The sequence below is a fragment of the Pogona vitticeps genome, chromosome 3 (assembly GCF_051106095.1).
Source record: "Pogona vitticeps strain Pit_001003342236 chromosome 3, PviZW2.1, whole genome shotgun sequence".
In the NCBI taxonomy this organism is placed as follows: Eukaryota; Metazoa; Chordata; class Lepidosauria; order Squamata; family Agamidae; genus Pogona; species Pogona vitticeps.
The window spans coordinates 238,421,913-238,435,771 of NC_135785.1; the positions used below are offsets into that span (position 1 = coordinate 238,421,913).

The 13,859-nt window shown below is 38.0% G+C and overlaps 1 protein-coding gene across 3 annotated transcripts in view; it reads right to left on the bottom strand.

The window, feature by feature from the left end:
• The window catches only part of BRCA2 (BRCA2 DNA repair associated), a 45,377-nt gene that overhangs the window by 13,865 nt on the left and 17,653 nt on the right, over positions 1–13,859 (bottom strand). For all 3 annotated transcript variants that reach the window (XR_013543351.1, XM_072993770.2, XM_072993771.2), the window contains exons 11-16: positions 8,585–12,973; positions 6,740–6,835; positions 5,636–5,705; positions 4,468–4,859; positions 2,080–2,273; positions 643–830 (exon numbers count right to left, since the gene is read on the bottom strand). Coding sequence is in view for 2 of the 3 variants with exons in the window: in XM_072993770.2 (XP_072849871.2) it covers positions 643–830; positions 2,080–2,273; positions 4,468–4,859; positions 5,636–5,705; positions 6,740–6,835; positions 8,585–12,973 (5,329 nt within the window). In the remaining variant the exon portion in view is untranslated. The remainder of the gene's footprint in view (positions 1–642; positions 831–2,079; positions 2,274–4,467; positions 4,860–5,635; positions 5,706–6,739; positions 6,836–8,584; positions 12,974–13,859) is intronic.

Here is a 13,859-nt window from a genome sequence, read left to right on the forward strand (position 1 = left end):
TGGGCTACATTTGCACTACAGATGGGCTACATGTATGTCAACATTTTCACTAGCCATAATTGTTATTATTTATTTATTTGATTTGTATCCTGCCCATCTGGTCTATGCGACCACTCTGAGCAGATTATCAAATCACTACCCAGCAACCAGGCTTATGTCTGCAATGGCCCACCAATTCAACCAACACTAAGCACATTTAAATCTTATTTCGGCATGAGAAGAACATGTTTAAACCTCCCTGTACCCCATTAAAATAAGCTAGAATTGAAACAAGAACTCTTTTGCAGGCTGATCTGTTGATTTCTTCCCACAAAGAATCAGCAGGAGAATAGGAAAGGAAAATTCTCAAGCTCAGAATAATCAGAATGAAGCAGAATGGGAAAAAGTATGTTTCAGGGGATAAAATATGCAAAACAGAGAAGATAGCCTAAAATGTGAAGCTTGCACAAGGTGATTTGTCCTGACTGATGACACAGAAGGTACTAAGAGTGAGCCAGAAGATGAAGAAACTGAAAGATCCTAGTGGTGCTTCTCAGCATCAAACTGTACAAAAGCCAAAAGTTCTGCATTTCAGCACTGAATGATAGGCCTGTAACATTTAATACCATGTTGATAGTTAAACATGCAAATCAAACAGGATACCTGTAGAACTCTTCTTTTCCTGCCTTTCCATCATTATTAGGAATGAGGTATCCTCCATCAGCCAATTGTATTCCATGTTCTTCTAGAAAACATTTTCTGCTGAAAAAATCCTGGATGTGAAATTGAAAATCTTCTGCATTGCTGCTGTTAACTTTTACACACTCTCTGGAAACCCCAAATGCATACAGCTGCAAGGGTAAGACAGAAGATTTTACTGTTCTTAAACATGTGCATTACCTACACATTAACACACGCCTCTGAAAAATGAACATTTCTTGACATTAAGACATGTGGCAAATAGGTTCCAAAGATTTGGCTTCTATTTGATACTTTTGAAGATTGTAAATCAGAACTAAGGATTATTTACAGTCCAGCAAGAATGGTCTAAGTCCACATCAGCATTTCTATCTAATTCAATTCAACTCAGGCTACAGATACATAGCAATGCACTGAGTAGATTTGCAGGATAAGGGTTTCCTTCAGGGATTTATATCTTTGCTCAGCTAGCTTCTTGCAATCAGACAACAGTACAAAATCATAGAATAATGAGATTAGAAGAAGCTTATAAATCTATTCAGTCCAACCACCCTGCTCAGTGCATGGATCCAAGCCAAAATATATCTTACAGATGGCTGTCTAACTTCTCCAGTGTCTAACAGTGTCTAAGACTTAGGAAGTTCTCCTTGACAATCAACAAAATCTGTCTTTCTATAACTTCAGTTCAAGTTTGCTAACAGGTCAATAGCACATTGAGCAGGAAAATAGATTTATGTTATAGACCAGGCTTGTCCAATCTGTGGCCCGAGGGCCACATGCGGCCCAGGTCGGCTCATAATGTGGCCCAGGTCAATTTTTTATTTTTTAAAAAATTGCAAAGTTTCAAGTTACACTGTTGGCGCTTGCAGCCAGAATGCGGCTGGGGCACGTCACAACGGTAGGGGGGGAAAGAGGGAAGGAAGGAAGGAGCGGGACGGGAGCTGCGTGATTGCATTGCGCCATCACCATCAATAGGTGGACCTCCTCCCGGCCCCATAAAGCCACCGGAGTCGAAGCTGGCAGCCTCTGCTGTCTGAGATCGCAGCTGCCAGTAAGCGCGCTTGGAGCAGGGCTGCGGAGGATGGCTAGCACTGCCCCCCCATGCGGCCCAAACCAAATTTATATGCAGCCCAAACCAAATTTTCATCATCTAATGTGGCCCAGGGAAGGTGAAAGGTTGGACACCCCTGTTATAGACATACCGATAAACAATGGACTATCATTAAATTTCTATAATGATGAACCATAATTATGCCTGTGTTTCTGTGCTTCTCTTTCTTGAGTAATCAGAAGCTGGCTGCTTTGATTGCTTCCATCACAAAAGGGCTGTGTGTACAGGCAAAAACCTGGTTCATATATTGGGTTTTTTAAAATCAAAACTGAGCCATAAAGTGGCGCTACCTGTTCACTAAGGTAAGAACCAGGGAACCTCCCGTCTACTGCAACTTTCAAAGGAATTCTGCTAGAAGTGGCAGAGGCTTTCTCAAGATATAAGCTGCCTGGTTGTGGGGAAATTCTTTGCTTTCGTTTCTTCATTATTCTCATTTCTTGTAGATTTCTGGCATAATGAAGATTTGCAAGTATTTTTGTCAAATCTGTAGAGAAAAATACCAATCAAAATCCTATGAAATGTACTTTAATTTAGAACAAAAATTCCAAGCATATAAAAAATGTTTCTGACTATAAGCTGGGAAACATGTCTGTGGGCCTTCCACAGGGATCGGATTGCCCTCTGTTCGAATAGAATGCTGGACTAACCATGCCTTAGATCTGATCCACAGAGTTCTTCTTTCATTCTTATGGTCAGTATTGTGATTTTACGCATCACCATTGTCTAAATGTTAATGCAAATAGTGATTCATGGTATTTTTATTACAAGTACCCAATAACAATTTACTGAATGGTTATTGCTGACATGCATGCCCTTATTTTGGAATGAGAACCACTAAGATCCGTTTTTTAATTATTTAGCATTAGATACCTGGTGCCTCGCTTAGCGAGTGCTTCGCTATGCGATGAATTCGCATAGCGAGGGGGTCCGGGCCATCGCTGGAGCATTCGCTCAGCGATGGCCCCTATGGCGATTTTTCACTTTGCGATGATCGCTAAGCGATTCGCTTAGCGATCTTCGCAAAACGAAGTGGGGGAGAACAGCTGATCGGCGGTTCCAAAATGGCCGCCGGAAGGTCCGCGCTGCATTTTCGCGCCCTGCCCTCGCTTACCGAGGGCGCGAAAATGGCGGCGCTATGGAAGAAACATCGCTTAACGGTGAGTTTTCAAGCCATAGGAACGCATTGAACGAAGTTCAATGCGTTTCTATGGCTTTTTTAGTCCCGTTTAGCGATGTTTTCGCATAGCGAAGGTTAATCCGGAACGGATTAACCTCGCTATGCGAGGCACCACTGTACAGTGGGGTCTCGACTTACGAACTTAATCCGTATTGGAAGGCAGTTCTCAGGTCAAAAAGTTCTTAAGTCGAATCTGCATTTCCCATAGGAATGCATTGAAAACCATTTAATCCGTATCTGCTCTTTTCGTCCATAGAAACTAATGGGAAGCTGCTATTCCGTCTTCTGCCACTAGAGGGGGATATTTTTTCTTTTTTCCTTTTAACCTAAGATGACTTAGCTTTAAAAAAAGGGGAAAAAAGAGTTCGTAGCTTGAATCTAAGCTCGTAAGTCGAGTCCATATATTCCTATGAGAGCGGTTCGTAAGTTGAAACGTTCGTATGTCGAGCTGTTCGTAAGTCGAGACCCCACTGTACTAAGAATTTAGCCCAAGGCCACAATCTTCAAATATTTTAGACAGCCACATACCACATCTATAAACTTGATACACCGTTCCTTAACTGCACTATATCAAAGCTGCTTTTACAACAATAGCATATACGTAGAATGTAACCATTTAAGTAGTCATGAGAAAAAGTTCTTTCAAATTTATGGAACTACAGCCAGGATGTCCAGCGGCTTGCCTCCCGGCGGCGGTAGCAACAGTGCTGGAAGCCCGGGAGGCTGAGCCTCCCTTTTCCTAACCATTGGGGCGAAAGAGCTACAAAGAAGCAGCCTCTTCCCCACCAACGGTTTGAATTTCCCGCCCTTTTCCCCTGCCTTTTTCGTTCGTATCTGGAAGCTCCGGCCACAAGTAGAAGCAAAATTTTGCGGCTGGAGTTGTGCATTAGTTGGATCATTCATAGGTAGGGACGTTCATAAGTAGAGGTTCCACTGTAGTTTTCCAAATAAGTGATTACGACTACATTTAGAACAGAACAATTTGTGTAGTACCCTAGCAATGAATATGGCATGGTTTTCTGCACCCTCCTTCCAGGTACTGGATTAGTTGTATAGAACTTCAAATGGGTAATATTGCCAGAAATTAACAGGCATATGTTTGTGATGTGTAAAAGGGAAATTACAAGGGAAGTCACTGATGGTCACAATGAACAACTACTTCATTCAACCTCTGCTGACTTCTGTCATGGCATAAACACTGATAACAATAGTATAGAAACACCAATGAAGATAGCAGGTTGTCACAACAGCTCTTTAATCTATGGCAGCAGAAAGGAATCAAACAGGTTAGTTGACTGAGCTGCTTGATCTTAAAATTTTTAGTTTAGAATTGAAGACAAAAGGTGTCTTAGAAATGTCCACAATTTTAGCCTGCAGATATGTTGAATGGGACTGGCCCTAAATGAAACTATCTTTAAAAAAACTGTCAACAACTTCTCACAAGAAATAAACCCATATTAATATATATGTCCACAAACTATATAAATTTCCATTCAACTACCTGAATCTCTTTCTCTGCATTCTGACTCTCCAGGTGGCTTTTGTGTGGAATTATCTCTTTCTGGATCAATGTTGTTTTCACGAACCTTTGTAGAGCTAAGCTGTTCCATTCTATTAATACTCTTCTTGTGTTCACCACTACATATTTTATCCTCAGAACCCCTTGATTTTGTTTTGAAAGGTGGTATAAAGACAGGTTTCTTTGCAGTATGATTTTCTGATTTTTTTCCTTCTTCTGTAGTGATCCTACTAAATTGATTAAAAAAATCTGATGATCTAGTTGAAGGTTGCTTTGAAAACTGCTGTTGAAATCCACCAGATTTTAGCCTTTTAAGATCTTGATGTGACATAGTGAAATTTGGATTCCGCACTTCTTGCCGTTCTTTCATAGAACTAAACAGATACAAATATTTGATAAGGATCTGAATCACTGGCTCTTAAAAAGAGATTTTTATATTGCTTTTGTTGGCTTGGCAGCTACACATTAAGCAATCTTGAGTACATGCAATACTGAACTTCTATTCTATTTTGATGATGTTTTAAAAATTTTTAGATAGATAGATAAAACATTTATTGGCATAAGTAAAAATTGGATATAGTTATGATAGTTTGTTACGTAAGTACATATATAGGCATCAAGAGGGAGGGTGGTCATTGAAGCTTGTCAAAAAGGGAGTAAGATTGTTTATAAAAAGGTTAACTTTTATGTTTTAATTATTTAAACAAAACCAGCAGTACTTGGACTAATACTATAATACCTAACACGACTGGCAACACAGAAAAAGTAAAAGAAAACAGTCTACAGAAAACAGAGATGCTAGTTTCACTAACTCTGTTTTTCCCGTTACTAATTAATTTATATCTAGCTTCATCAGTTGCTTCAGGCAACTTACAGGAAAACAAAGTATGTAATAGCATAAAAGCAAATAAATAAAATGACTGGCAGAGAGAACCACTTTTTCTTAAAATGTTTATGATACAGAGGCTTCAAAGTAAGTATTGAATCCCAGTTTTTATTTTACCACAGCCTTGGGTTAGTTGTGAGACTTAGGTGATTTTCAAAAAAATTACTGCATGGAACAAAGAAATCATGTTCAAGAAGGAAAGCTCCACTGTGAATACATAAAAACTAATGAAATATCTAAACAGAAAATACAGCAAATTCTTACCTAAAAGGACTACAGATTACTGGTTTAAAACAAATATCATAGGTAAATTTTTTCCTGTCATTCATTGTACCTGAAGAAAAACAAGTTGTGCATCAAAGTATATGATAATAAATGAATAATATATATTGCTATATTCATGATAATAAAAATATACCTACAAAAGCATTTGAAAACACAATATACTTTTAACAAACATGGGATCTTGGGAAAACTGCTATTGGAGTCAGTTTAGTACAATTTTCAGTTATTTGTGTTTGTACTAATTAGTGAAAAATGAAATTTACTGAACCTGCAAGACAATCCCAGCCCACCTATTCTTGATAACTGAAGGTGGATGAAAAGTATTGGAGATGGACTTTTGTTTTTGCACCCTAAGAAGATTTGCAGTGGATGGATCCTGACTGCAGGTGGAAAGTCATGAAATGGGGCCCCTCTACTCTTCTCCTCAGATGACTTAAGGAAAAGGGGAAGAATATTCCCACCTTCTGTTCTGGCTAGCACAGACTAACAGGGCTTGGAATGGGGACTGGAGGTAAATCTGTCACCTTGATGTTCCCCATCTTCATTTTGGATTCTCCTGTTAACACCTAAACAGAGATAGAGTGTTTACATCCACATTAGCAATACTAGCATTGGGATAGAATTTTACTCCCAGAATTCAATTGCCTTGTGTTGAAAAAGCAAAATGAAGATAGAACAGCCCCATACTTCTAATAACTATATAGAAGATGGAATTTCCACAGATACAGCCTCTCATACCCATGTTGAAAAGCTACCCTTTCCAAATGGTTCTGTTTCGCATTTGCAAACAAGCACAGAAGTCTCCTCTGACATAATTCCAGTATATAACAATAGAGGGGAAAACTCTACATGCTGATTGCCCATAAGAAGTCAGAGTGCATATATGCAGCAATGATTATGCACATGACAACTAAAAACTCTAATTAATGAAATAATGCCTGTGAAACACTCTGAAGACCTGAAATGTGGAACATAAACTCCAAAGTTTCATCCTATGTTGTAAAGAATTTTAATTATAAAAGTACAAATATTATACTTTTAATGTAATTAAAACAAATGATGTAATCCCGAAAATAAAATTACCCTCTGGAACGCTTGTTGAGACTTTCAGATATGGTTTTTTGGATCTTTCTGATTCATCAAACTCAGGCAACAATTTTCGTTTAATAGGAGGTTCTCCTAAAAACCAAACAATGAATGTTGAAACTGCATGTTTAACAACCTAAAAATAGTGCTTCGAAACACTTAGAAAAATAATGGTTTTAACAAGCCAAGCTGATTTGGTGCAAAGGCAAATTTAAGATCCTTCTGATCCTACTTTATTTAGGAGGAGTTTTCTCAAGTTACTAATGTTTCTTTCTACCTCAAAATCGCAACATATTGTTACGTACCAATGATCATTCTGAACATTGTAGATGTGGGAATGCTAGCTGGTTACTGTGGAGCAGGCAACATAAAGGTCTACAATAGCATATGTTTAAAAATTGGAATCTATGATTTTAAAGAATACAGTCCTTATGATTATGAATATGTTACTGCAATATAAATCCCCACAGGCTTTTTCAAATTACAGTGGTGCCTCGCTTAACGAGTGCACCGTATAGCGATGTTTCCGTATAGCGATCCCTTTTTCGGGATCGCTATACGGAAACATCCCCGATCGTCGCAATGGGGAAAACCCGCATTGCGAAGATCGGGTATTGTGGCGGCCATTTTGGAGCCGCCGAACAGCTGATCGGTGGTTCCAAAATGGCCGCCGGAAGCCCGGAAATGGCTGCTGGCAGCCGTTTTCGCGCCCTGCCCTCACTTAGCGAAGGCACGAAAATGGCTGCCGGCACCTGGAATCCTCGCTGAACGAGTAAGTAACAAAGGTACTGGAATGCATTAAACGAAGTTTAATGCGTTCCAATACATTTCCCCTACCCGTTTAGCGACGATTTCGCATAGCGAGGGTTAATCCGGAACGGATTAACCTCGCTACGCGGGGCACCACTGTAGCTGCTATAATTTAATTTCTCAAGAAGCACCTCTAGCTTATTCTAGCATATAAACATTTCTGAAATACACTTCCTTGCCTTTCCTAATCTGCAAGATTGTCCCAAGTAGAGCAGTCACAATTCAAAACTGTTCATTTCATGGATAGGTAAAGGTAAAGCTTCCCCTTGACATTTAGTCCAGTCGTGTCCGACTCTAGGGTGCAGTGCTCATCCCCATTTCCAAGCCATAGAGCCAGTGTCTGTCCAAAGACAGTTTCTGTGGTCACATGGTTACCTTCCCACCATGGTGGTACCTATTTATCTACTCGCATTTTTACATGCGTTCAAACAGCTAGGTTGGCAGGAGCTGCGACAAGCGACGGGAGGTCACTCCATCGCGTGAATTCAATCTTATGACAGCTGGTCTTCTGACCTTGCAGCACAGAGGCTTCTGCGGTTTAACCCACAACGCCACCACGTCCCTAATTTTAGTGAGCATGTTCATACTAATTCTTCTGCGGCCTAGGCTCTGATTCTAGTGTTCTGGTTGCATTATGTCTTCTGTAGCTATAGGAAGACTGAATTATCAAAATATTTATAAACTAAAATAGTTTCACTAACTCCCGCATTTTTAAAATGATAGAGAAATGTGGAAACATTTGACATCAAAACTTAAAGAAAGATGCACAAATGCTGCAAATCCCAATGATGGACTAGGTTTTACTTCCATTTCTCCTATGTCCCTCATAGAACTTAGGCTAGGCTTGAGAACCCTTTGCAGGGAAAAATCTGTGGATAGAAGAGGCCACCTATCCTTTTCTGAGATAAGTATCTCATTGCCTTTGGAGTACAAGAGCTTTGTAGTAAACTAAACTGATGTCAATCACAATACTACTAAGTAAATAGATAGAATCAAGGCTTTAAATGAACAAACAAACAAGCAACCACATACCAAACATGTTTTCTTTTTCCATGCACCTTTTTCCAGGTCTTGTATATGGCAGAAAATTATTAGTTTTCTCAGAATTCAAAACAAATTTATTTTTATTTTTCTGAACTTCTGCATCAGTAAGATCTTCATCTTCCATGAATGCTTTAGCACTTTCAGAAGCTTCTGCTTCCAAGTAATTCTCTGGAGTCTGGAAGTGAACAGGACTACGAAAATCTAGTCCTCTTTCTGTTACAATATCACATTTTGCTAGATAGCTTTTTTGTGTTCTTCTTAGGCATGTTTGGGCTGTCTTCAAAGGCTTGATCTCTTTCAAACATACAGAACTTTCTTCCAATCCTGTTTGTTGCTTATATTCTTCATTATGTGAATTGTACATAAACAGGTTTTTACAGATCGTTTCATTAGGATTCTTTATGGTCAAATTGAGACCATTATCTTTATCCTGTGGCTTAGATTTTGAATATAGCTGGTCTTCCAATTTAGGATCCTCAGCAGGAGCTTTTATAGTTGAAAGATGACCTTGCCCCAAGCTCTGTTGATCAGCAAAGACACCATTATCGGCAATGTCATCAGTGAATTCTTTTAAGAGTCCCTTAACATTCTGGATAGCTTTCTGAGAAATACAGACTTGTTTTCCATTTGCTGTGCTGAAGCCGCAAGGAATATTTGAATTTACTTTGATATTTTGAACACTTTTTCCTTGAGTCATGAGTGGTTTGTTATCCCTAAGAGTTGCTTTATTCTTTGCAGAAGATACTTCATCATAACTGTAATTACCATCAGATACATGACTCTGATGAAGTGGTGAATCATTTTCCATTTCAGAAAAAAGTATTCTGGCTTTTCTTAATGACTCCTCTGATAACTTGACAGGTTTTCCACTTGCTGTGCTAAAAAACATATTATTATCTGTGGAAATGTTTGCCTTTGTACAGGTCAGCTTCATAGAGGGAGAAGTATCAAAACATTTGTCACTCTTTTGAAGATTTGGGGTCTGAAAACTTGATTTAAGCATAGTATCCATTAAGATGGAAGCAGTGGATGGCAATGCTTGATCATTTTCACAATAGTCTTTGGCTCTAGGACCATGCGGTTCTACTGATTTTTCCACTGAAATTTTTTCTAGACTTAAATAATCTGAACTAACATGCTTTCTACTGTCGGAAGAATCGGAACAACTTTCTAAGATATTATGTTTCTTTGTTTCTGACTGAGATGTCATGTTCTGTTCCGCAGATTTATAACAGTCTTCATGAAGCAACTGTCTGGCCTTGTTCAGAGCTTCTCGAGAAATTTCAATAGTTTTACCACTTGCTGTACTGAATGTACCTGGTTTAGCTTTCAATAGTCTAGAAGATGAGGCTGTTGTTTCAGGAGCAGCATATTTTTGTATGGTGTTGGTATCCTGCAATTTTAAGGTACATTTCCTTGTTGTTGAGTTTTCAATTAGATCAGTTTCTCCAAAAAGACTGAAATCCTTTTCTGCATTAAAGCTTTTTGAAGTTGCTTCTTCAGAAATACAAGTCAAATTCTCTGGGAGGGAATCTGTCTCACTGCATGTGTGATGAGAATGGTTCAATGTAGAATGCTTATTATTTAAATCCAGGTAACTAGCTTCTAAAGAAGTACCAACAGGCAAATCCAAAGAATCAAGACTCTCTTTAATGTTGGAAATGAATACATTATTTGTATATCTCGATGATGGGTGGTCAAGATCTTGCTTTGCAGCAATATCCAAGCCTTCTGCAACAGACAAATGCTGAACACCAGAATCAATAAATACAGATTGCGAAATACAATTTTTCCTTGATAAATGTGGCAGATAGTCCTTTCCCAATAATCCTTCATTTGCAGTATACCTTTTCTCCCTTTGGGTATGAAATACCAAATCTGCCTCAGATACAGTCAGACTCAAACAATGTTCTTTTGGAATTTCAAGCGTCTCTGTCTGTGTAACTGTGGTTGGCAACAGATTCAAAGGCTTTTCAAAATTCCTGTCAGAATGTAGAACTTCTCTTTGTTGTTCAGCTCCTTTTCTAAACTCTTTCCTCAACTTGTCTATTTTCTCATCTCTTTTCTCTTTTGTTGGAGTCTCAAGACTAGGTATGGTAAGGCTACCAACAGTATCCTGCCTCTGAAGGAAAAGAGTTTCTTCTGAAAGAAGGTGCCTTGCTTTAGCTAAAGATTCACCAGTAATTATAACAGGCTTACCACTAGCTGTCTGAAAACCCTTTGCGCTAATTTGCATTTCTTTTCTGGTTTCAGAGGCTTCTTTATAGTTTGTGCCACAAAAGGAGTCATTTTGATTTAACACAGTCCTCTTTGTCACAGAAGTGATTGCTCCTTTCGGACTTTCAGCACCTGTTATTCCATTACAAGAAAATGTGTTACCTAGTTCTTCTTCTGCATGGAAGCCAGCCAATGAATGATACATTTTATTCCTTTCTGCAACTGTTTCCCTATCAGCAACAAAATGAACATTCTGTAATAAATAACCACTTTCTGGATTATTTATTCCTTCTTCTTGATTACAGTTAAGGTTTACTTTTTCATCTGCATGATGCACAATGGACTCTTTTTCAGTTTTAGCAACTTCAGTTAAACATGTCAGGTCAGACAAAGTTTCCTGCAAATTGTAATTACATTGAGTTTCTCCACAATTTACAAAATGAGCATTTAGCAGGTTGTACTTCTTTTCAGTAGATGACAGATCACTTCCTGTAACATGAACAGAGTATTTTTTAACAATTTTTAGGTTAAGTTCTGTAGTATGAGTAATCTGGATGATATTGCTTTTATTACAGTTTAGATATTTTGACTTATCTATAGTTTCTTGCATAGAGACGACTGTATCTTCTGAATTATTTTTAGTCGTACAATCAGGATTTGCTTTATCTCTCTGATGCACCACAATGTCTCCTTTTTTCACATAGTTACACCAACTATTATATCTGTTTGAACAATCAGTCTGAAAATTTGTTTTCTGAGAAGGCTCAAGCATTTCATCTACTTCTTTCACATCACTGCCTGATTTTGCAGCTCTGTTTATCTCTTTGCCTCCAGGTGAACCGAAGCTCCAAATATCACACTGCAAAGGTGCTGAAATGATCGGAACTAAATGTCTGTTTTGTTTACTGCTTGAATTTGTCGATATAATCTCTTCTCCATTTTGTATATGCATATTGGATTCCTTAGCTATGCTGATATGTATATTAGGAGATACATGATTGCTTCTTTGAGTTTTTTCTTCAGTGCTTTCCTCAAAATCAATATCTGTCCAAACTTCAGAATTCACACCATTTTTATCAAAAGTTCCACTCAGCTCACAAGCATTACCACATACAAGAGTCTTGTGTTTTCTAAACTGTGTAAAATCAAACTGACTTCCACTTTCTTCCAGTATGTTAGCGAGTTCAGCAACTTCAGCTTCTTGACTTGCTGTTAAATGTGGTCTCCCACCAAACTGCTGATTTTTAAGCATAATCTGAGAAGAAATGTTGTCACGTTCAGGAGGAATGTTTTGGGTATCACTGAACTGAGCACAATTCACCAATGAATCAGAAACAAGTGACAAATTAGATGGGTTCTCATTAATTTCATTTCTCCCAAGTGAAAAAACCTCAGGATGTGTCTCTGTATTTTGATTTGAAATATTCTGTGTTTCATCACTAGGAAAATCCTCGACAAACAGATCTTCTATGTCTTTGAACAGCAATTTCCCTTTCTTAATGATGTTATCAGATAGTTCTATTTGTTTATCAGATGCCGTTTTGAAACCGCTGAAGTTTTGTGTTTTGCTGTGATTTATACATTCTAACAAGCTCTGCCTGCTAGCACTGGCATTTTCTTTTGAGTCTAAGAGAAGAAGTTGTGAAGTCTTTAAGTTTTTTGATGGTATTATAAGTTCAGAAAATTCATCTGTAGCAGATTTGAGCACTTTCTTTGACTGATGCCCAAGTTGAGGCATTTGAGTGCAGACTGAGAAAGAATGTTGTGTAATTAATTCCAGGTCTGCTTGTTTATTTCCTTTTTTTGATGCTTGTATTGATGATGCAGATTCCTCAAGATCTGCTTCTGGCAATGTACTAAAATTTGTGAGACTGAAATAATTTCCACTGTTCTCACTATCTGAAGCCTCCTTTGGATTAATCACACCGAACTTGTTTTCACTTTTCTCTATTGGATGATTAGCGGCCATATGACTGGGACCAGTGTTTTCTTTTTTGTTGTCTTTCAGGAAAGAAACTGAGGTAAAATCACTTTCTGTGCTAATACTTTTGTTGCATGGAGTTTCATAAAAACCATTAGTAAGAATATAATTTTTGTTGTCCTCTAATTCTGGTTTCTCTTCAATAGAATGCTTAATATCTGAATTTTTTTCAATTTGCCCTGTAAGGAATTGACACACATTATACAATTATTAAACACATCCTCTCACTCTGGCTTCTTCTGGTATTACTTTTTTATCCACAAAACATTTTCCCCCAGAATATCTTCTGATTGGGAGCAATTGTGTAGTTAATGCCCTGTTTCCCTGAAAATAAGACCTAACCTGAAAATAAGCCCTAGTATGATTTTTCAGGAAGTTTGTAACATAAGCCCTACCCCAAAAATAAGCCCCGATTAAGTGAAACCCCACCCTCCACCATTGTGCAGCAACCAGAAGAAAATGACATGACTGTAAAATAAAACATCCCCTGAAAATAAGCCCTAATGCGTTTTTTGGAGCAAAAATTAATATAACACCCTGTCTTATTTTCACGGAAACATGGTACTTAATGGCTGAAATTCAATAGTAAATAGAAATTCCAATTCCAGTAGGACCATTGAACCAGTGAAGACTTGGTAAGTCAATTCTTTAAATTCTATTGGTTCAACTGGCCTAATTCTACTTGTGAGCTACTACTGGATTTCAGCCTGTTTTTTGCCAGAAATACTTCATCTACTTCTTTTCTATTTTTGCTATACATTTAAGGTTGTGGATAAATTCAGAAAACAATTATATACATAAATGATTAAGTGATCTTAACCAAACTGCTTCTTCTCTCCTGAAGCCTCTATAATACATACAGTAACATCCCTTTCTTACCCTAGTCAATTTCTTCCTATGCTGCCTGTCTTCTGTTGTCCATACTATCTTCATTCAGAATACACTCTTCTCTAATTTATGTCCTTTTCAATCAATATCTGTAACACTTCCCTAAGATTCTTATATACATGTCATGAAAAATAACTACCATCAGCAATATCTAATTCACATAAATATATATAAATA